Source organism: Osmerus mordax, chromosome 2 (genome assembly GCF_038355195.1).
Source record: "Osmerus mordax isolate fOsmMor3 chromosome 2, fOsmMor3.pri, whole genome shotgun sequence".
In the NCBI taxonomy this organism is placed as follows: domain Eukaryota; kingdom Metazoa; phylum Chordata; class Actinopteri; order Osmeriformes; family Osmeridae; genus Osmerus; species Osmerus mordax.
The window spans coordinates 21,730,384-21,752,278 of NC_090051.1; the positions used below are offsets into that span (position 1 = coordinate 21,730,384).

The 21,895-nt window shown below is 50.4% G+C and overlaps 2 protein-coding genes across 4 annotated transcripts; one reads left to right on the forward strand and one right to left on the reverse strand.

Moving 5' to 3' along the window:
* Positions 1 to 1,773: 1,773 nt before the first annotated feature.
* Positions 1,774 to 6,784, reverse strand: LOC136967599 (hemopexin-like). The gene is made up of 11 exons (XM_067261447.1): positions 6,762 to 6,784; positions 6,251 to 6,337; positions 6,114 to 6,148; positions 5,027 to 5,134; positions 4,441 to 4,595; positions 3,982 to 4,135; positions 3,594 to 3,806; positions 3,393 to 3,488; positions 2,857 to 2,990; positions 2,378 to 2,525; positions 1,774 to 2,114 (listed from the first exon to the last, which is right to left on the reverse strand). Exons 1-11 carry the CDS (start codon positions 6,782 to 6,784, stop codon positions 1,888 to 1,890), a joined length of 1,380 nt encoding a protein of 459 aa, XP_067117548.1. The 3' UTR covers positions 1,774 to 1,887.
* A 1,593-nt stretch (positions 6,785 to 8,377) lies between these two features.
* On the forward strand, positions 8,378 to 21,371 carry ankrd50l (ankyrin repeat domain 50-like). Of its 3 annotated transcripts, none has more exons than XM_067258782.1 (5): positions 8,378 to 8,525; positions 10,191 to 11,042; positions 14,990 to 15,219; positions 15,845 to 19,472; positions 20,052 to 21,371. In XM_067258782.1, the coding sequence occupies exons 2-4, from the start codon at positions 10,624 to 10,626 to the stop codon at positions 19,456 to 19,458; spliced, it is 4,263 nt and encodes a 1,420-aa protein (XP_067114883.1). In that variant the 5' UTR covers positions 8,378 to 8,525; positions 10,191 to 10,623; the 3' UTR covers positions 19,459 to 19,472; positions 20,052 to 21,371. The 3 variants fall into 3 exon arrangements, with proteins under 3 accessions (XP_067114883.1, XP_067114882.1, XP_067114884.1); XM_067258781.1 differs by lacking the exon at positions 8,378 to 8,525 and adding an exon at positions 9,939 to 10,046; XM_067258783.1 differs by lacking the exon at positions 8,378 to 8,525 and adding an exon at positions 9,939 to 10,046 and having other exon boundaries at positions 15,845 to 19,468.
* The last annotated feature ends 524 nt before the right edge of the window (positions 21,372 to 21,895 follow it).

The window sequence follows — 21,895 nt, forward strand, 5'->3', positions numbered from 1 at the left end:
GGTAAATGAATATGTTGGCTATGAGTGGTTTTCATTTGTAGTCAAAGATTAATGTCAGTGTTTTAAATGTCCACATGCCTAGACCGAGATTTGAGTCTTTCGTGTAACTGACTCCCACGTAAAGTGAGTCAATGACCAGGAGGTTTTTCTGCGGCTCTGTGGACCCAAGTTCAAGCTCAGGTAACATCACTTACACCTGCCAGACATTTATCAAAGAGCGTTCAGCCAAACGAGTGGTCATAATCCATGCACTGGTGTCTGCCTGAATATGAGCCATTCGTAGAATATGTTTGTTTTATGTTGTTATGCAGAAAAAACATCTCAGTTTTTTATACTGTAGCCTATTTTAGAGTTCAATTACACAGGTTAGATGAATCTGGTTTATCACATTGCGTGAACTGCTGAAACACTGACAAATGCTGTCACAAATGCTGAACTTCTGCTGGATACGGGACCATTTACTACATTTAGGTAGCCAAGTAATTACTGCCTAACCTGCAACTTGGCTGCAAACTATGGACATCACCAGATCCCCACGATGACCACGCCCCCTGAGATATGATTGGCTGAGTCAGTGTCCCACTAGAAATTCGATAAAATCAACACGATTAGACTTTTTTATGAGTTGTCATGCACTTCGAGCCTGTGGACGATTGCGGTGTAACTGCTCTTGCTAGTGATTGTTTCTGATCCTTAACCATGCAGTTCTGATCTGAAAGTCCTCTCCTTTCACTGTGTGTGGAAAAAAATATTTGATTTCTATTCATAAAACAGTCATAAAACAAAGGTTTCAAGAGGTTTAAAGAATAACAATCAAAAGTCTTCATGTGTGTGAACATTTCATATGTGTTTGTGTGAGGCCGGCCCCACATACTCTGCACTAGTTTTATGTCACTGGTCTTTTGACGAGACCTTCACAGAGGACTCCACTCAAGTGGTGACGATACAAGGCATTTCCACTGTATAGGCTTAAAGGCAGGGTAGGCAATGTTGTTGAGAAGCACTTTTTGTCATATTTGCCGAAAGTAACTTCACGTCTTGATAGCAACCAATATATCAAAAGGTTTGACGGTAATATGAAATCATTCCGACATCTGTGGGCGTCACAATACTGTAATAAACACAACCAATCATTAAAGGGTATCCTGACTATTGATTGGGCGGGCCACCTGTCTGTCTACCTACATACCTGCGCGCACTCTGCCCCTCCACTCAATGCTTGTCACTGTAGTTTTGTGGCTTTGAAGGGAGGAGGTGGGAAATTTTGGTTTGAATCGTGTCAAAAAGAAGCTGAAATAGCTAGCTTTGCGCACCTTGCCTACCCTGCCTTTAAATCACTAACCTTTTATACTAAACCCTAGCAATCTGTCCAAGTCTGAATATGGTTAGAGGCATGAAAGTATTAAAGGTTTTACTGTGACATAAGGAACTGAAAAACTTTAATGTATGTGACTGTGTGACAGTGATATTCATGAGAGTAAACATTCAAAAACAAATGCGTGTAAAAGTTGTTGCATATTAAACACATGATGTAAAATGGAGGTAGCATCTGTTGTAGTTTGACAATGACAAATTGAAAAATTGACAAATGATGCGAAACCATACCAATTAAACAGGGACTGTTTCACTCCTTTACATGACTCATTACTATTGCTCAGGGTCTAGGCTCATTCTACGTCCAACGTTGTTGACTGTGTAATACTGAAAATTGTTGAAAACAGTAATTGATGTATAGATAAATAACTTTGTTTAATTACAAACTGAAGCCTCATTATTTTCTTGTATGACTGTATTTCCCTGTTGAAAAACTAAATAAACCAAAAATAACTGCAAGATTATTCTTATTCACCACAGCGCCGATCAACGTTTGCAAATCATTAGCGCCCTCTAGTGGTCACAGCCGAACATGTCCAGGGACATCTTGTGTGGCTCAGGTCGGATCCGGCTGTAAGCTAACAGCATAGGGGTGGCGTACTGAAAGTACTCGGCGTCAACGAACACTTTGATGCCATCGGGGCCACACATGGCAGCATCTAGCTTGGCGAAGGGCAGTTTGGCCTCCTTAACCACGGCCCTGGGGACGGCTGTCAGCTCGATGTCAAACATCTGCTGGCCTGCGGGTGGACAGACAGGAGAGATCATTAGGTGACGGTGACAGTTTTGCCCTTCAATCTCCCCCGCGGTCTTCTCTAACTGGTGTGTTTTTTTTTACTCTGCCCATGACAAGAAAATGGGGATTCCAGAAGGTGTCACATTCTGCAGCAGTTTAACTTAATATAAGTCTTTGAGTTTAAGTTTAACACACATAATAGTGCTCTTCAGACAAGTGACGCGCCATTTTTTTCTTGACATATAAACAGACGTAAAATAGACCTACCTTTAACCACATGCAGAACAGAGTACTCTCCACAGACGAAGGCAGCATCCAGCGGTCCCTCGATGCCCAACACCTCCTTCAGGGGTTTAGGGTAACCCTCCACCAGCTCATACTTATCTCCAGACGAGTAGAGGAACACCTGGTCACCCTGTCATCAGAGTGCGGCACACAGATTACAATATGACGATACGATAGGTAACAACATCTGGCCCAAATCTTTAAAGTCAAGAAGAAAAGTTTGAAGAAAGTCGAAGATGGCATGTCGTTAGCTTAGAACAGTAGCATGCAGTTAGCTATATTAGCAAGCTGCTTTCAAAAAGCAGGTAAAAAATAGATTCTGATTGGCTAGCACTTTTACAGTGCACACATTTACGATGTACTGAATGATAATATGCCCCTCATGTCAGGGATTCATTTAGTAAAGATTTAGTAGTGAACGCAATATTGAGGGCATTTTGCCACTATTGAACTCTGCTCACTTTGATGAGGTACAGCTGGCTGGCGTAGGAAAACACTGCTTCCAGGTCGCTCTTTACTTCCTTGAAGTACTCAGCTATAGGGAATGCGTGCCAGCCATCACCAGTCCTCTCATCCTCCCGCAAGAAGTAGTCACCTAGACCAGGAGCAAGTAGGGAGGACAGTTTAGCAGTTAATGGAAGTAGTTAATGGTAGGTGACCATACACACATACACAAAAACATACACACACACACAGGTTCGTTTTGTGACAGGTAATTCATGGAAGTGTGAGACTACACACACACACACAGGGGTTGTACTCAGGCCAGCTGACAGTCTGGCCTGGGCCCGGGACGAGAATCTTAGATGCCCCCCCCCCCCCGCGCCCAGATCTCTCCTTTTCCCCTTGCTCTTCCTCTCCTCGGCTCCAGTTCTGGGCCCACCCTACCCTGGGCCCACCCTACCCTGGGCCCACCCTACCCTGGGCCCACCCTACCCTAGGCCCGGCACAACAGACCTGTTTGTCCCCCCCTATCGGCGGGCCTGGTTGCACTGACCTCTGAAAGCGAGCGCTCTCTCCAGGCCGTCGGAGGCGGTGGCGTCCAGGTGGACGTGACTGCAGCGCTCTCTCTCTGTGTGGTTACTAAGGCGACCTGCAGCAGGACAGGACACTGTTACACACCAGCACAGCGACCAACGGGAAGCTAGGATTTTGTATATATATTTCTCTCTCTCTCATATAGTGTAGATAAAATCACCAAAGTTGGGGCACTTCATGAAGAAGTCACGGGCATCCTTGGGGTAGGTCCCCGTCACAGAACCGGTGACAGGGTGGAACTTGGTGAACTGGTGTCCATGGAAACAGTAGTAGTGGTCTAACCAGCGTAGGGCGGAGGTGCAGTTTGGGAAATGAGTCCACTGGCTGGTCTTGACCTTCTTGGTGTACGTGTCGTAGTGGAACACCTCAGAACCTGGGGAAAGCACACAGCGCTGACTGAAATTGTACCAAAACGTTTCCATTGAAAGTTAATTTATTCTTTCATATCTACTGAGTGAGAGCATTGACAGAGGAGATTGCAGATTCTTACCCCCCGGACGTTGCTTTGGATGAAAGCGTGTGCTAAACGAACACGGTCTTATATTCACCTTTGAAGAAGATGACAGAGTCCCGGACACACTCTCCTTTGGGGCACTCCACGGCCGCGTCCAGGTCGCTCGGGATCCCTGGAAACACCTGGGAGATGTCCTTGGGAAAGCCCTCCTCTAGGGTGTGGTCGTGGTAGCTGAACACCTTGTCATCCTGGGGTGGGGGGGGGGCGGGCACAGAGGGGGGGGGGGCACAGAGAGAGGGGGGTGGTGGTGGGGGCACAGAGAGGGGGGGGGTGTAATCCTTACACTAACTGTACAGCAGCAACCCGTCACCATTCACTGGAAATGTGCAGAATCGTTTTTTTCCCTCATGTGATCATCTGATCTTGTAAGGTTGGATGGTTTCACTGATAACCGAAGGTCACAAGATGAGAACAGGTTAGAGCGCTGATGGGTAAAGCCGTCAGGTATCTTAAGAAAGGAGTGCGGAATAAACAGGAAGTGAGGTCATCGTACCAGGAAGAAGAAGACGTGCTTGTGGTCGGCATCGTCGGCGTGATGCAGGCAGAGGGCGGCGTCGATGTTGCCCAGCAGGGGGTGCTGCTCCAGCTCCTTGTAGGAGGCGCTGAGGAGCTCCGCGGGGCCGTGGAAGCCCGTCCACATGTGCTTACCTGCCGGTCACAAGGTCCAGAGGAGGAAGCATTACAACCAGCCACAAACTGACCAGGGGTCAGATGGCTGAGCGGTTAGGGAATTGGGCTTTTAATCAGAAGGTTGCCGATTCGATTCCCGGCCGTGCAAAATTACGTTGTGTTCCTTGGGCAAGGCACTTCACCCTACTTGCCTCGGGGGAATGTCCCTGTACTTACTGTAAGTCGCTCTGGATAAGAGCGTCTGCTAAATGACTAAATGTAAACACATGGGTTTGTGATGTGGTGTCACATCGGTGAGTCCCAAAGTCCCAAATACATACACGTTGGTATGTGTTTTACTTCAATGTTTCTTTTTGGTAATACATTCATGTTTGTTGATTTTCAGAAATAAAGCGAGGCTTGTGACTGATTCAGAATGAACAACACTAAGCTGCAGGCACTTGCGTTACCCTTATAGAAGAAGGTGATTCCCTTGGCGTCTGGGGCGATTGCGTCAAACTCGATGCCTTCACATCGGTCCACCTGGTCACTGAGGGCCAGCGGGAGCACCTCACGAACTGGCCAGAACAAAACCACAAAAACATAACACCATACACCCTCCTGTGGTCTTCAAACATCTGTTATGTCATCTTCAAACATACTGAACAAAGTAGTTGCTTCCTCCTTTATTGTAGAATGATCAGTGATCTGTGTCCTTGTGGCCATGAGTGGGACAATACCGCCCTCTTGTGGCCATGAGTGGGACAATACCGCCCTCTTGTGGTCATGTAAGGACAAGGCAGATATTCTGCACAAATCTTGGTTGATCAGACACCTTGCCCCCAAATACAACCATATACATATTCATGTAACCATATACAATCCAGTTAACCATATTCATGTAACTATATACAATCCCGTTAACCACATTCATGTAACTATGCAAAATTAGAATTTTCTCATGATGATTAGCTTTACCGTGTTTCCACGGTATCATGGGTAAATGGTTTCACCAGGTCTTACCTTGTCTGGAAAGGTCATGGTTGCTAAGGGAAACAAAATATGATGAATATCGTTACAAAACATAACCTACACAAGGTTCTGCAATGATCTCGTCCAAGTCATGAGATCATTTTGATAGAAAAACTGTTATGTTCCCTGCTTCGTGTATTGACATGAAGTGCCACCCAGTTATCTGTTCATGTTAATGTACTGTAAGTCATGAAGAGTTGATCAGATAAGATGCATACAACTGTACCCAGAACGATTCTGCACTTTAAACATGTTGCCATGTTTGTCGAGAGAACATGAGCAATCAATATCCTGGTCTGAATCACCAGGACACACAGTGCAGTGTTGACAGTCCATAGTCTTGAAGAGTCAATAGTCTTGACTTCAATGACAAACAAATGATGATTGGCTCTACATACACCTACATGTATGTACACACACACAGAGTCTGTAAAGGGACCCCATGAGAATGTTCCATTTGTGATAATGAATGTATTAATACAGAATATGCCTTTATCCAAAGCAACTTAAGTAGAGATTCTTGACCTTGCGACCTTTCGATCTGCACAAACTCTCTACCACTGAGCAAGAGAAAAATAACGAGGAAAGATAGCGAGAGCGTGAGAAGAGAACACTGTTAAAGAAGACGGCAGAGACTGCATCAGGAGGGTGTGTCTACTTACGGAGCGGCGAGGCAGAGAGCCCAGGTCAGGCCCAGACACAGAGTCTGGAGGAGCAGCATGGTGGACGGGTCTCTGGGTCTAGGAGGCCTGGAGAGCAGAGCTGGATACAGGGTGTTCTGACTGGGAGATGAACCTTTATACCCGAGTTAAGGCTCAGGGTTGTGGTCGGGGGTCTGGGTGGAGCCTTGGGTCACTGACGAGAGGGGCTCCTCGTGTCAGAGGTTATCTGAACGTGAATCGAGTGTTTTTTGTTTGAAAAGGTCGGTGGGTGGACTCGGGGGAGAAGGTAAGGATAGTTGCGTCATGACCGCATTTAAATAACTTTGCTGATGAACAAAAAAAACTAAAGGGTGAAAAAGAACAGTTGAAAGACTTGATCGGATTAGTTTCCGGAGCTTTAGGTCTTGTCCCAGAGACTGTAGTGATTGCCTCACACTTGGCTCCAGTTTGAAAGTCAAACCCTGACTCTTCCAGGTCTGACTCCAGTAGAGGAGAGTGCTCCCATGGTTACCAGCTCTGCAACACAGTGTGCATCTTTCAAGGTGACCGTGACATACAGAGTCAAGTATGGATGAAAGCTGTGTGGGAGATTACACAGAAGATTCTGCCCCGCTGTCGCAACATGGAAGTGTAGTGAAGAGACACACTGGGTCTGGCTGCAGATTGTTTTTCTTCTATTTTGGTAGACTCATGCATTTGCATTTGAAGTGCTTAATGTATCGTCAAGTCATTCAAACTATTACTGTATAGTACAGTTTTCTCATGGGGATAACAATAAGATTATACAGAACATAACGATGCACTGTTCAAATCTAAATAGGAGTATCCTAGCGAGACACAACTAAGGGCCGAGTTTGTCTCTTTTTCTATATGTTTTCATATGCAGCACACAATCAATATGTAGAGGCCATGACCTGTGAGGCAACAGAAAACATTGACCACTGACCTGATATGCAGTTTAAGATCCTTATCTCCTTCATAATTGCATGACCAAGCCCACAGGTTCAAAACTCTCTCTTTTTCTTCTGTGATATAATGCAAACATTATTTTACATACAGTATCACACTTTTCACAGTATATGCTTCATCCATCTCATGACTGTTCCTTTGTCCTATGAAGGAGTTGTGAAGGCAAGGTTAAGATATACTGAAGGGAGTTCTGTTTTTTTTGTAAACAAGTTAAATATAACAAACAGAATTTGAATGCCATTAAAATGTTTTATGGAGGACGAAAGCTCACCTTGAACTCTCCTAGAACACCATGAATTTAATTGTCAGAAATCCTTAAAATCATCCTTCTAAAATACCAAAGCTCACTCCAGAGCATGTTCACATCAACAGGCTGGAACGAGACCCAAGGCAGATACATAAAGATATATCGAACTGCTCAAATGGACACTATGCAAATGAGCAAAGACCTGTTGTGAACTGCTCCTACATCTATTTCTCTGGCAGAGCTGTTGTTTATGAATCATAGATGTATAAATAAATAAATAAATGTTAAGGCACAACACTAGAACACAATATATATAACTGGTTGGAAGTGCAAATCGTCTAGGTACCATATACATTATATATTGAGGTTTGGGTCATTGTTGGTTTAAGTGTAGCCTATTTGGAACTCACAATACCCCCAACAATGTGTGTGTTTGCCTTTGTTGGTGTAGGAAGACTGAGGGTAATCTTTCCATTCCACGGATCTCTCTATTCATGGCTGACATCCTGTCCCTCTCACACGGAAAGAAAAAAACGGAGGATTTCCTTGTGTGACATAATCTGGGTATTTTTACATGGTTTTTGGCAGTTAAAGAGGCTGGAGGAGAGCAGACCCGTGGATGTCATGAACCCGCACGCACGGGGGCACCCAAACACACCTGAAAATATACGAGCTAAACAAACACGCATTTTGTTACTTCACGAATATGGTCATTTAAATTGACATTTGGTATTCTCCCACGCCAAATAGGGAAATAGGCTACTTGTGTTTGAGTTGTACTTAGCAGATTTATTTTCAACAGGGGGAACTGTTGTACGTATCTATGACACTATAATATACGAATATAAGGATGTCGAAGAGGGCGAAGGAATATGTTATAGCATGCACGCCTTTTTGAAACAGCCTATAGCCTAATTCAAGACAAATGTAGCGCGTCATTTAACCGAACGCTCGTGGAATGTTTCGGAAAAACCGAGGAAGGTGTACGGAACTGCTTCTCCATGCGCTTCAATACAATAGATTGCCTCGACGGTTCCGAGAAGCAAGCCTATTATTAAGGTACTCACATTTTCTTTTCAAGTTTTCACATTTTAATTAGGATTTCTAACATTGTAGCGTATTGTAGCAGTTCGTTTGAACTGTTCTGGCCATCGCTATGTCAGCACTTGATGCAGCACCTGTAGCCCGCCTGTGAAATTCAATGCAAGCTGGGATATTTTCCCTCCGATAGTACCGTAGGCGCAACTTTCGCTTGAGACCAATACATTTTTATACTACAGGGATTCAGTTGAATAATAATGTATCTTAAAATGAGTAGCTTGTAACATGTATTACTATACAGGTGTCAAAGACAGTTAACATGATATGCGCGGTTTTTAGCTAGAAATATCCGAGGTCGATCACAAATATGTAAATGAGATAAGCGCGACACGTATTCAGCCGAAATCTATTTGTGGTGTCCATCCTTTACCTCAGTTGAACAGGAGTGTGGTGTCGTTAACACGCCAGAGAGAAACGGACACTAGAAATAGCAGGGTCGTGTAAAGGGCAAGAGAAACGACAAGAATGTCGGGTGACTATCAGTCTCGGCTCTTCAGAAGGTTCTTTTCAGTTATCCCAAAAACTTGCGGTATTCACTCCAAGTCCCTCAGCCCCAACTCTGCGTTTCAATACTTGATTGGAATCGTGTTTTTTATTGATTGATTTTGTTTGATGGATAGAAGGGCAAGTGATACATGGGGTGGGCTAATTTACAGCCTGTCACCTACCAGTTAACCTTTCCACAAATGGCAAGACCAAGGTGTCAGCTTGAATAGCCGACTGTGTGAAATCACTCGATCACTCCATTGCGTCTTGCGCACGCTTGTTCAAACGGCTCGAACCGACCTGCTTTTAGTAGACGAAATTACAGCACAGTCAGCCTCTTTTTATGCTACACGGTGAGCAAGTGCCTTTGTCAGCAGTTCAGAAAGAGCCCTGGGTTCTGCAGCTTTGCCCCACCATGCAGTTATGCCAGGCTCAGGTTTAGCACATCTGTTTGGTAATGACGCCACTAAGCATATTTAAACAGGTCAGCACCTACACACTTTTATATCAGGTCCCAAAGAAGAAGCGCCAAAGCCTCGTTTGTAACATGCTTTTTGTGGATGAACTTTGATTCCAAACATTTTCTCTTTGACTCCAGACACCTTCTCAAACCTTCTGGTTTGAATCCCTTACACTCCATATGTTCTCTCTCTCACGCTCTCTTTCTCACACACAGTATTGCTGCCTCTCTCTCTCCCTCTCCCTCTCCCCCCCCCCCCTCTCTCTCTCTTTCTCTCTCTCTCTGTCTCTCTCTCTCTCAGTTTAAATGCCTCTCTGCTGTAGTGCATGTCCTGACATGCTAAGAAATCGAGGGGAGGAGGAAAGGAGGACGAGAAAAACCGGAGAGCAGCTGAGAGGGAGGGAGGGAGGGAGTGTGAAAGAGGAGGGAATTCCATTTGGACAGAACGGAGGCACTGTGAGAAGGAAGAAACTTAAAGACAAACTGGAAGAGAGACACGAGCAAGAATCACTTAGAGTCTTGGGATGCAGGGAGTAAGGAGAGAGATAAAACAAGCTCTTTAATATCTGTACGGGAAAGCGAAACATTCTCCCTCTAATCCCCCCCCCCTCTCTCTCTCTCTCTCTCTCTCTCTCTCTCTCTCTCTCTCTCTCTCTCTCTCTCTCTCTCCTTCTCAGGATGAGTGGTGTCGGCAGTGTGTATGAGTCAATGAGTCAGTAGGCGTGTGGCAGCTCAACTCGTGGACCTGCTCTTTTGTTGGGTATGTCTAACCCGAGGACAAGGTCAAGATGACAGAGGCCCTCTAGCTGACTGGAAGCACCTGTGTGAGAAGAGAGACGAGCCTCCGTAACCTCTCACCCTCGGACTAACCCCTGACCCCGAGGCTCTGATTGGACACCTGGAGAAACACGAGGAGCTCCACTCAGCAGTTCCCAGGCTTCCACGATCAAGGAGAGCACACTCGTCTCCAGGGCTGCGGGTCGTCCGAAGTCGTAAAAAAAACACAAAACGTCGGATCGGAAGACGGAGGCGGTGGGGCGGAGCATGGGCAGCGGCGCCTCGGGCGCTGGCGTGTTGTCGTGTCCCAGCGGTCGCTGAGCGAGGTGCCCGATGAGTGGTGGCGGCAGCACCAGCCTGCTCCTGGGGCGGCGCTTCTACTGCAGGGAATGGGCCCTGGAAAAGCTCAGGCACTGTCTGGAGAGCCGCTCGGCCCCGGGCCGGCCCCCGGGGGTCCTGGTGACCGGGGGCCCCGGAGCTGGGAAGACGGCCCTGTGCACCGAGGTTGTGTGGCCCACCTCAGAGGCGGGTCGCGGGGCTGGGCTGGCGGGTCGCTGCCTGGCCTCCCACTTCTGCCAGTGGGAGGACCAGCAGAGCGTGGCGTTGTGGAGGTTCGTCCTGGGGCTAGTGGAGCAGCTCCGGGCCTCGCCGCTCCTCCCTCCGGCCTTCAGGGACGCCCTGGGGCACCCTGGCCTGGCTTCGGCTCTGGAGCCCCTGCACTGCCAGAGGGACCCCGACGACACCTTTAAAAGGTTTGTGCCTATTCGCTCTCTTTGTACTGTACCCTCTTCTTTCATCCTGAGTGCTTTTGGTGGAACCGGCTTTCAGTGAAGCGATTTTCAGGGTTGTTTTTACCGTGGTGCTTAGTGACAAGGCGTGATGGACAGATGAATACACCTCAGAGGTAGCGCTGTCAAACGGCAGGGGAAGAGTTGCTCTCACCCGACACAGCGGTCGATGCAAACAGATGTGCTTGAGCAGAGACCCGGCAAGAGATTCGTACGGCTGTCATCAAAGCAGCCTTGTTAGTCTCCAGGTGTTTGTAGTCAGCACTAATCGATTAACAGATTTTATATCCGCTCTATTCAACACACTTCAAGCCCATGTGGTTCTCAGACCAACAAAGACAGCCAAGACAGCCACATATAGGAAGCCAGCGATTGTCCCATTTCCTTGGCTTCTATATTTATTTATTTCTCCCCTTATAATACAAGCCATTCAGCACACTTACAATAGGCCTCCAGTCTGAATGAACGCCACAATGCTATTTACGACACGGCCCTTTCAGAGCGCGAGAGGAGAGAAAAGGACAAAGACGTGAAAAATGCGTCCGGCGGCCGACTCCGTACCATTCGGCGAAGTCGCTGGTCTCACGAGGTCCCTTTCTCTCTCTCTCTCTCTCTCCCTCCCTCCCTCCCTCTCTCCCTCTCTCTCTCTCCCCCTCTGTCTCTCTCCCTCTATCTCTCGCCCCCTCTCTCTCTCCCCCTCTCTCTCTCTCCCCCCCCCTCTTTCTCTCTCTCTCTCTCTCTCTCCCCCCCCTCTCTCTCACTCTTGTTGTGTTTACTCTGCGAAGCGTTGTCGACCCTCACACTCCCCCTCTGTGTTTGCTAATCCCTGGTGTGAAATACAAGGCTGCATTCCCCATGGTCCTCCAGCCAGCCCTCTAGCTGGGAGCTGTGTGGTTTCAGCGGCAGTGGGGGAAAGTGGCTGCGGTTGAGACACTGCTGTGTGAACAGTGGTCAACACACAGATGAAACATTAGTTTGGAGCCGGCGTTGAAAGGCCCGTACGGGACTCAGCAGCTATAAACAGAAGGCTGTAGACAGCGAGTCATTAACGTTGGTAAACACTATCATCCACGTTTAACAAGGGTTGTTTATTGTACGGGGTACGTACAACGGCTCAAAGGATGCTTCCTCTGAGGACTTAAAATAAAATGGCCCCCTCGCGGTCGTCCATGCAGGAGGGGCCGTCGCAGAGAGGCATCAGTTTCTAAAACCACAGGATCATTTTCTGCCAACGTTTTCTTTAAGTGCGCTAGTTTTTATATTTACATTTACATTTAGTCATTTAGCAGACGCTCTTATCCAGAGCGACTTACAGTAAGTACAGGGACATTCCCCCCGAGGCAAGTAGGGTGAAGTGCCTTGCCCAAGGACACAACGTCAGTTGGCATGACCGGGAATCGAACTAGCAACCTTCGGATTACTAGCCCGATTCCCTCACCGCTCAGCCACCTGACTCCCTCTGACTATTATATGAATTAATTGGATCAATATTATGACCGTGGAGGCAAAGTTGTTCTCTAGTTCCGTTCTCCACATCCGCGTCCAATTACAGTAGAGCCCTGGGTGTAGGCGGGGTTCAAAGGTCAAAGTGTACTTGCGGCTAGGCTCACGAGGACAGGATGGGGCAGGAGGCACGGTGAGTCACTGACAGGGCCCTTCACCCTCTTCTTAACACTCTGAGTGTGTGGGCAGGCAGGGTGTGTCCAGTCTTTCTCATTACCAAAGCACACAACACAAGTGATAAGCCCAGCACCTAGACATGCTCTGGACCGGAGCCCAGACTTGAGGGTTGAATCCACTCTTAAAGTGCACTTAGTGCTTTTACATGAAGCCCAATACAAGGGTGTTGTTTTAAAAGCAGTCTTGAGTAATTAATTAGTCCAGAGGCATGTGAAATATTATCAATACGTTTTTGTTTCCTCTGTGAAGTTCTGCCTTTTAAAGTTTGAATTGAGTGAAAGAGAAGCCGTCCATGTTTCGTTCTACTGTAAACACAAACATGCACGTTGATAAACAGGCTTAATCTGTCTGTAAGCTCTCAGATTTCATGTTGCGAAAGTTTTGTTAGCTATACTTTGTTAGATTTTCTCTTCAGATATCTTAACCTACAGGCAGCAACAGGAATGGCCCAGTGTGAACTGCAGTTTATGTGAAACAAAATGCTGAAACACAGCAGAAGAAACAATCTCATTCATCCGAATGGATTTTGTGTAAATAAATCCTGCAATGGTTGACATTTGTTTTGATTGGCTGTGTGTACAAGGCAGTCACAAGTCATCACTGACAGATAAAAGCAAATCATGGGGAAACACTTTTTATAATTGAGATTAGGATCATTATATTGATTAGGTAAAGCCTCTGTGTCTCTGATTGGTTGAGTTTTTCTCAACTGTGTTTCCACCTTTGCTCTACTTTTCTGCTACTTTCATTTTTGCTGTGCTGTGCCTTGACTAGTGTAATGGTGCGTAACACTGTATTTGTGTGAGTGTGTGTCTGTGTGTGAGCTTCCGTACTGTGTGTGTGTGTGTACCTAGGGAGGAACAGGAAATCCAAAACCTTCTTTAGTCCTGAGTCACCAGTCAATCACACCACTCCAGTCTCGTGTGTGAGAGGAGAGAGGAGGAGAGAGGAGGAGAGCTCTGGGGGTTGGAAAGGCTTGTTTGAGCAGGATGGGTTCAAACAGCCACACTCCGGTGAAAGGGGCAGTAATATCTAGAGGAATAACTCACCTACTCAGCCACACATTTACATTTAGTCATTTAGCAGACGCTCTTACCCGACTTACAGTAAGTACAGGGACATTCCCCCGAGGCAAGTAGGGTGAAGTGCCTTGCCCAAGGACACAACGTTGTTTGGCACGGACGGGAATCGAACTGGCAACCTTCAGATTACTAGCCCGCTTCCCTAACCGCTGAGCCACCTGACTCCCCACATTTCACACTCATGACACATTCAGCTAAACGGCGATACCGCGTTGCCTTTTTGGTGTGCATTTCATCACCAGCCTTGTCAGTCAAGCTATTGCACTGTTCAGACAGGGACTGATGTAATTAAGTCCACCTCCTCCACAGCGATTTCTTCTCCCATACGTGACGCAACACCGGAAACATTGCCGTCAGCAAACACCAACTTATTCTCTCCTAGTTTGCCCTCTTTGTATCTGTTTAACCTAACCTGCTCTCTCTCCCCAGGGCGGTGCCTCTACCCTCCTAACCTGCTCTCTCTCCCCAGGTTGTGCCTCTACCCTCCTAACCTGCTCTCTCTCCCCAGGGCGGTGCCTCTACCCTCCTAACCTGCTCTCTCTCCCCAGGGCGGTGCCTCTACCCTCCTAACCTGCTCTCTCTCCCCAGGGCGGTGCCTCTACCCTCCTAACCTGCTCTCTCTCCCCAGGTTGTGCCTCTACCCTCCTAACCTGCTCTCTCTCCCCAGGTCAGTGCCTCTACCCTCCTAACCCTGCTCTCTCTCCCCAGGGCGGTGCCTCTACCCTCCTAACCTGCTCTCTCTCCCCAGGGCGGTGCCTCTACCCTCCTAACCTGCTCTCTCTCCCCAGGGCGGTGCCTCTACCCTCCTAACCTGCTCTCTCTCCCCAGGGCGGTGCCTCTACCCTCCTAACCTGCTCTCTCTCCCCAGGGCGGTGCCTCTACCCTCCTAACCTGCTCTCTCTCCCCAGGTTGTGCCTCTACCCTCCTAACCTGCTCTCTCTCCCCAGGTCAGTGCCTCTACCCTCCTAACCCTGCTCTCTCTCCCCAGGGCCGTGCCTCTACCCTCCTAACCTGCTCTCTCTCCCCAGGTCAGTGCCTCTACCCTCCTAACCCTGCTCTCTCTCCCCAGGGCCGTGCCTCTACCGTCCTAACCTGCTCTCTCTCCCCAGGGCGGTGCCTCTACCCTCCTAACCTACTCTCTCTCCTCAGGGCGGTGCTGGGGCCCCTGCTGGACCTCCCTCCTCCGGCCCAGACCGTGTTCGTGGTGGTGGACGCCCTGGACTGTGGTTGCGGGGACGGGGTCGTCAGCGTGGAGGCTCCTGGGAAGGTGGGCTCTGTGGCGGAGCTCCTGGCCTCCTACCAGCACCTCCTCCCCAGCTGGCTGCTCCTGGTGTGTTCTGTACGGCGCCAGAACAAAGCCGTCTGCAAGATGTTCTCAGGTACATCTGGGATCAGGTCTTCGTTTACGACATAGTTTTGCTCTCGTTGGGAAACGGTGGTATTTATGCTGCCGTTCGTCCACCTCCCAGGTTTTTGGCCGACGGTGTTATTCCGCAGAGCTATTTATTACAAACATGAAACATGGTTACACCATTTCATCCCCGGAGAGCATTATCTTATATGTACTGTTTGGAAAAATGTGCTCTAGATGTGTTTTGTGGATATCAACATTGCTCAGGCAGTTTGTTTTCCCTGATATGATTGTGTTTTCAAGGTACTCCAAAGACTTAATTAAGATATTCTCAGTTTTATCTTTTCATTTTCCCCATTACTTTCAGTAATGGGGAAAGGTTACCTCTCTTTTTAATTAAAAAAAGACTATTTAGAAAGATACCAAATGAAACTCAGTGGGTTTACACAGACAATTATAATCCTCCAGTGCAGTCTAATGCAGTGGGTGGCAGGGAAGACATCAGATACAGTAACCAGAACTGCTTGCAGCAAATGTTACGGTCTTTTTTAAATGTATTTTTTACATAACACAAAAATGTAAAGCAGGGTTTCTTAAAGCACTCGGCCGTGCCTATCCTCCCCTCTCACATGTTCCTTTCTTAACCTTGCAAGGTTTTCGCAAGCTGTGCCTGGACGACCTCCGCAAGCCACCCCCTGTACGCGACGTCCAGCAGTACATCCTGCGACGGCTGGACCGGGAGGGCTCCCTGCGGCGCCAGCTCACCCCGGAGACGGCCGACATGCTCAACCTGCTGCACATCAAGAGCGGCGGCTGCTTCCTGTTTCTGGAGCGCGTCCTGGACGGCGTAGCGGCAGCCCTGGTGGGCCTCAGGGAGATCCGGGACATCCCGGGGACCCTCAACGGGCTTTACCTTTGGCTGTGCCAGAGGCTGTTCCCCCGGGGGCTGTTCCTCCAGGTGCGCCCCCTCCTCAACGTCCTGCTGGCCTCCACGCGCCCCCTCACCCCCCAGCAGCTCTTCACGGCAGTCTGGAGCCAGGACACCTCCCTCACCGTTCAGGACTTCAACAGGAAGCTCCAGACCCTCTCCACGCTCCTCATCGACGGCCCAGGGGGAAGTAAGCTGCTGTTCCACGCCAGCTTCGCACAGTGGCTGACGGACGTCAAGTACTGTACTCAGAAATACTTGTGTAGTGTAGCAGAGGGTCACACCATGCTGGCCATGGCTCTCACTCTGAGGAGCCGGTCCCTGAACACCGAGGATACCTGCCAGCTAGGAACTCACCTCATCAACTCAGGAATGCATAAGGACAACACTTGTCTCTTGGCTTTGTGGATGCTGTGGACAGGAGTGCCCCCTCTCACCCCAAACGTTATCCCGGGGGAGCACCCTATTTCCCCCAGGCTCGGCATCCCCTCCCCTGCCGCCGTACCCCCCGTCCTGGTCCGACAGGACGTCCTCCAGCTGCTGATGAAAAGCGGGGTGTTTCCTCCTTCGTGTCCCCCGGACGGAAGCCCCAGTGTGGGCATACACTGCGCGGGGGGAGGGAGTACCATCGTGCGAAGGGCTCTGGAGAGGCAGGACTCTGTGAGGGTTTTGCTGGACAGCGGGGTCAGTGCCAACAGGACCGATCCACTGGACGGAAGGACGCTCCTAGCCAGCGCGGCGCACGCCGGCTCGGCAGACGTGGTCCGCCTGCTGCTGTCCAGGGGGGCGGACCCGTTGATTAGTGACCACCAGGGGCAGACGCCCCTGACCCTGGCTGCCCGGCAGGGCCACGTCCAGGCCCTGACGGTCGTCCTGGACTGGGCCCGGGACCAGGACCTGAAGACCTCGATCAGGGTGCTGGAGCACGCGGACAGCGAGGGTTGGACGGCGCTGCGCTCGGCGGCGTGGGGCGGGCACGCCGAGGCGGTGCACCTCCTGCTGGACGCCGGGGCCAACGTGGACGGGTGTGACGTGGAGGGCCGCACCGCGCTGAGGGCGGCGGCGTGGGGAGGCCACGAGGAGATCCTGCTGACGCTGCTGGATTACGGGGCGCAGGTGGACGTGGCGGACCGCGAGGGCCGCACGCCGCTGATCGCGGCCGCCTACATGGGTCAACGGGAGGCGGTGGAGATCCTGCTGGACCACGGGGCGGACGTAAGCCTGGCGGACGATGACGGCCGCACAGCCCTGTCAGTGGCTGCTCTCTGCGTGCCCACGGCCGCCGGGGTCAAAGGTTACGGGGAGGTGGCAAGCTTGCTGTTGGAGCGTGGGGCCAACCCGGGCCACAGGGACCGCGACAGCATGACTCCTCTTCTGCTGGCGGCCTACGAGGGCCACGAGGAAGTGGTGGAGCTGCTCCTGGAGGCGGGGGCGGACGTGGACGAGAGCGCCGGACCCCACGCCGCAGCCGTGACCCCGCTGCTAGCCGCCGCCGCCATGGGTCACGCCGCCACCGTGGGGCGTATCCTGTTCTGGGGGGCGGCCGTGGACGGGATCGACGGGGAGGGCCGGACGGCTCTCAGCCTTGCGGCAGCGCGCGGGAGCCTGGAGGTGGTGTGCGCCCTGCTGGATCGAGGGCTGGACGAAAACCACAAAGACGATATGGGCTGGACGCCGCTGCACGCTGCGGCCTGCGAGGGCCACCGGGCGGCATGCGCCGCTCTGACGGAGCGGGGCAGCACGGCGAGGGTGGGCGAGATGGACATGGAGGGACGCACGCCGCTCATCCTGGCGGCGCAGGAGGGCCACTGCGGCACGGCCAGGCTCCTCCTGGACCGACGCTCGCCCATTGACCACCGGGCGTACGACGGACACTCCGCCCTGAGCGCGGCAGCTCTGGAGGACCACGCGGAGGTGGCGGAGCTGCTGATGAGGCGGGGCACCGACACGGACGTGCGAGACGCAGAAGGACGTCCCCTCCTCTACCTGCTGGTGTTGGAGAACCGTCTGGACATGGCGGCCCTGCTCATGGAGAAAGGCGGGGTTCCCCTGGAGTCCCGGGACGCAGAGGGCCGCACGGCTCTGCACGCCGCCTCCTGGCAGGGCAATGTGGACGCAGTGGGGCTGCTTCTGAGGCGCGGGGCCGACCCCAACGCCCAGGACACGGAGGGGCGGACCCCCCTGCACTCGGTCGCCTGGAGGGGGCATGCGGAGGTGGGCCGACTGCTCCTGGAGACCCGTGGGACCGACGTTGATCTGGCCTGCCGGCGCCAAGCCGCGACCGCGCTGTCGATCGCGGCGCAGGAAGGCCACGCCAACATCGTCGCCATGCTGCTGGAGCGTGGGGCCAACCCGGACCACGTCGACAATTACGGACGCAGTCCCGTCAAAGTGGCAGGGAAGCGGGGTCATTTCACCATCGTACGGCTGCTGGAGAGTTACGGCGCCAAGCCATTCCCGGGCCTCCTGCCGTCGCCGCAGCGGCCCGCTGCAAAGACCCGGCCCTCAGCCGGATCGGGGAGCAACGGAGGCGACCCGGGCATGGCAGCGCCCGCGCAGAATGGAGGCCGAGCGGGCCTCCGTTCTGCCTCTCTGTCCGCGGCGTCCTCCCCGGCCTCCTCCACCGAGCGCTTCCACTCCATCCAGAGCTCCCAGACCTCCACGTCCACCGGACACTCCCAGGCCACGGTGCAGACAGTCCCGGCGGACAGCGTGAGCTTCACCCAGCAGATCCAGCAGCACTCGCTGCCCCGCAGCCGGAGTCGGCACTCCACCCTCCCCCCTCCGGGCTCCGCAGCCGGCAGCCTCCACAGGAGCAGCCGGAGGACTCAGCCCCCCAAGGCCAGCCCTCCTCCCAGCCACTGCACCGTCAGCGCCTTGGTTCACCAGCCCGACAAGAACTCCAACACAACCCAGAAAGGATTCCTGCCGTGCTTCGACTATCCCAACAAGCTGAATCCTCAAACCGGCACTTTCATCAAGGAGGAAAGGGCTCAGTTCGGAGCAGGCAAGTGGAACTCGGTCATGGCCTCTCTAGGGGTGATGCCTGGACACGATGGGCCAGTGAGAGCCTCCAAGAACAGGGAAAGCCCTCCGCTGGGATACCCCCTCCAGCTCCAGAGCCCACACCAGGGCGAGGCCTGGGACGAGCCGCAGAAGAGCGGCTGTTCTCCTCCCTTCAGCTTGAACTCCGACATGTCACCTTCCAGTGCCTTACTGGAGGATGCCATGGTTGCCATGACCACGATGGACCCACAGCTCAACCTGAAGCAGGCCATCAAGCTGCAGTTTGAAGGCCCCACCAGCGCAGCCTTATACAAGAGAGAAACTCCATTGTGACCCAGAGCCTGTGAGTAAGTAGCTGTGATCTAGACCTTTTTATAATACATTCAATATTGTTTTTCTTTTCTTCCTTCAGCAGGATTTAGAAAATGGTTAGGTACTTACAGGGAGGGTACAGTAACAATGAGTCACAATTATTTCGCAATTGAAAACCCTATTAAACAGTTTGTTAACAAAGTTTCACATGGTATGGCTTGCAATGCGCAAAAATAAAATGAACAGTGAATTGTTAATCAACCATTAATTCAGAAGATTGTCAGTAATAAGTGTAAATTCATGACCAAGCAAGTGTAACATATAGAATTAACATAAAACTTGTTTGCCTTTGTACAAATTGGGCTCCTAAAAATCTGCATGTCTTGAAAGACAGCTGTCTGTTAAGAAATACTATAGTCACTGTTATTCCAAACCCTGTATTTGTATTCCAGACACAGACAGACCAACGTACAACTTTTCACTTTTTTAGTTTAAACATCACTCATATTTGACAGTTTGTCCTGGGGTGGCATTGACCCATAAAACAGTGTCCATGGAGGTGGTACGTTCGGGAAAACGCCTGGAATTTTAATAACAGCGTTCTCTTGTCTTAGGTGGACATTTTGGAGTTCAAGGGGCCATTTGGGGCATGGATAATCGCTCTTCAGGGGCAGATGAGAGAGGAAGGGATCTCTCAGTCCACACCCACCCTGTACTCCCTGAGCAGACCAGAGGAAGAATGGAGGAACTCAAAGACATCAAAGCTGTTTACATTCCAGCCTCCTTCCTCTGCCTGTTTTGTGTGCCGGGCAGCTGTCAGCAGACATATGCTTACACACGCATACACACTCACACACACACACACACTCACACACCATACTTAATCACACACTTACACACACCATACTTACTCACACACACACACACCAAGCTTTTTATGTGCACACTTTTTGGAGACACCCTTTCTCTCCCTCGATCACTCAAACACAACAGACTGACAGACTCACAGATGCACGCTCACAGACACACAGAGAGTCTCTTGTCTGCAGTGGTGTGTTGGCATTGTGTCCATGAACAAGTGAAGGGGAGTGGTGATGTCGCCCACAGCGCCCTCCCTCCCTCCTGGGGGTATTGGAACAGTAGCCAGCCAGAGACTGTTTGACAACCCCATGATACTCGCTTTTCCCTTGTCAAAGAAAACCCATTATTTTGTCACCTTTGTGTATTGTTTCTCAATTCACATCACCCGGCTTGGCTTCACAGTGGGAGTGTTTGATGGTAAACCCGGAAAACAACTTCTTCCTGAACAAAAGGAAAACTTTTCTACATGATTGTGTCTTACAGACATTTGAAGAGCTGTAACAGATTGTTCTAAAAGGGCTCTCACTGAATGATCAAACTGGAACACTGCAAAACTCTTCAAATTGGATTTGTAAGAGCTGCTTGTTGAAATTATTGGGACTTTTTAAAACTATTATTATTCTAGTATTAGTTCTAATTTGTGGCCTTGACCTTTATCAAACCTTTGAGTATCTTGTATTTGGACCCTGAACATTGATGTTAGTTGCTTTCACAAGTTTGGGCTGTGTCAACATTTATCTGTGGCTTCCAGCCAATCAAAAACAGTCAACCGAAAACCAGCCTGCGAAAACATGTAATCAATGACCACGTCTGAACCCTGGGTTTACAACGTAAACCATAAAAGATGTAGGCGCTAAATGCACTAGCACACACTTGCAGTGTGACAGAGTTGGATTGGAATGGAAGCATTATGACTTGGACCATAAATGCCTAAGATACATTGAGAGTAAGTGCATCGTCATAAATTTAAACCCCATGTCTGACCTAAGTGCTTAATTTTTTGCTGTTATTTTTCACTTGTTAATATTTAATGGAATTCTTTCATTAAAATGGCAGATGGAGCCATAACTTATGTTTAATACGGACGTTGTGACCAATTATTTCTGATGGAGTTACACTTGGTGTGTGTGTGTGTGTGTGTGTGTGTGTGTGTGTGTGTGTGTGTGTGTGTGTGTGTGTGTGTGTGTGTGTGTGTGTGTGTGTGCGGACTATGAGAGGGTTTTCAGCTTGTTAGTGAGCGTGTGTGTTTGCATCAAGCTACTTGCACCTGTGGAAAAAGCTGTAGGTGTTATAGATAGCGTGTGTGCGTCACCCAGGCAGGGATGAAAGGAGAGACGGGTCTAGCTCCCAGACCAGCTGCACAGACAGGCGGCAGGAACCCAGACCCCCCCGGCCCCCCCGGCCCCCCCGGCCCCCAACCTCAGGACTGTGTCAGAGGGAGGAGACATGAGAGGGATGGAGACGAGAGCTGGGCTGATTCGATGCCGTGACTGGTGCCAGACTGTCAAAAAGAGGATTGATTCTAACCGTTACAGGAACTGGCCTCCCTGTGCAATGTGTGTGTGTGTGTGTGTGTGTGTGTGTGTGTGTGTGTGGG

Bases quoted from the DNA above. Each gene is read 5' to 3' on its own strand.
- LOC136967599 (XM_067261447.1), bottom strand. From the start codon at position 6,784: ATGCACACTGTGTTGCAGAGCTG. The intron at 6,149-6,250 runs GTAAGTAGACAC...TCTCTTGCTCAG, and splicing joins GCTCTCTGCCTCGCCGCTCC to TGGTAGAGAGTTTGTGCAGA. The intron at 2,115-2,377 runs GTAGGTCTATTT...GTCCACCCGCAG, and splicing joins TGTTCTGCATGTGGTTAAAG to GCCAGCAGATGTTTGACATC.
- ankrd50l (XM_067258782.1), top strand. From the start codon at position 10,624: ATGAGTGGTGGCGGCAGCACCAGCCTGCTCCTGGGGCGGCGCTTCTAC. The intron at 11,043-14,989 runs GTTTGTGCCTAT...CTCTCTCCTCAG, and splicing joins CCCGACGACACCTTTAAAAG to GGCGGTGCTGGGGCCCCTGC. The intron at 15,220-15,844 runs GTACATCTGGGA...TAACCTTGCAAG, and splicing joins CGTCTGCAAGATGTTCTCAG to GTTTTCGCAAGCTGTGCCTG.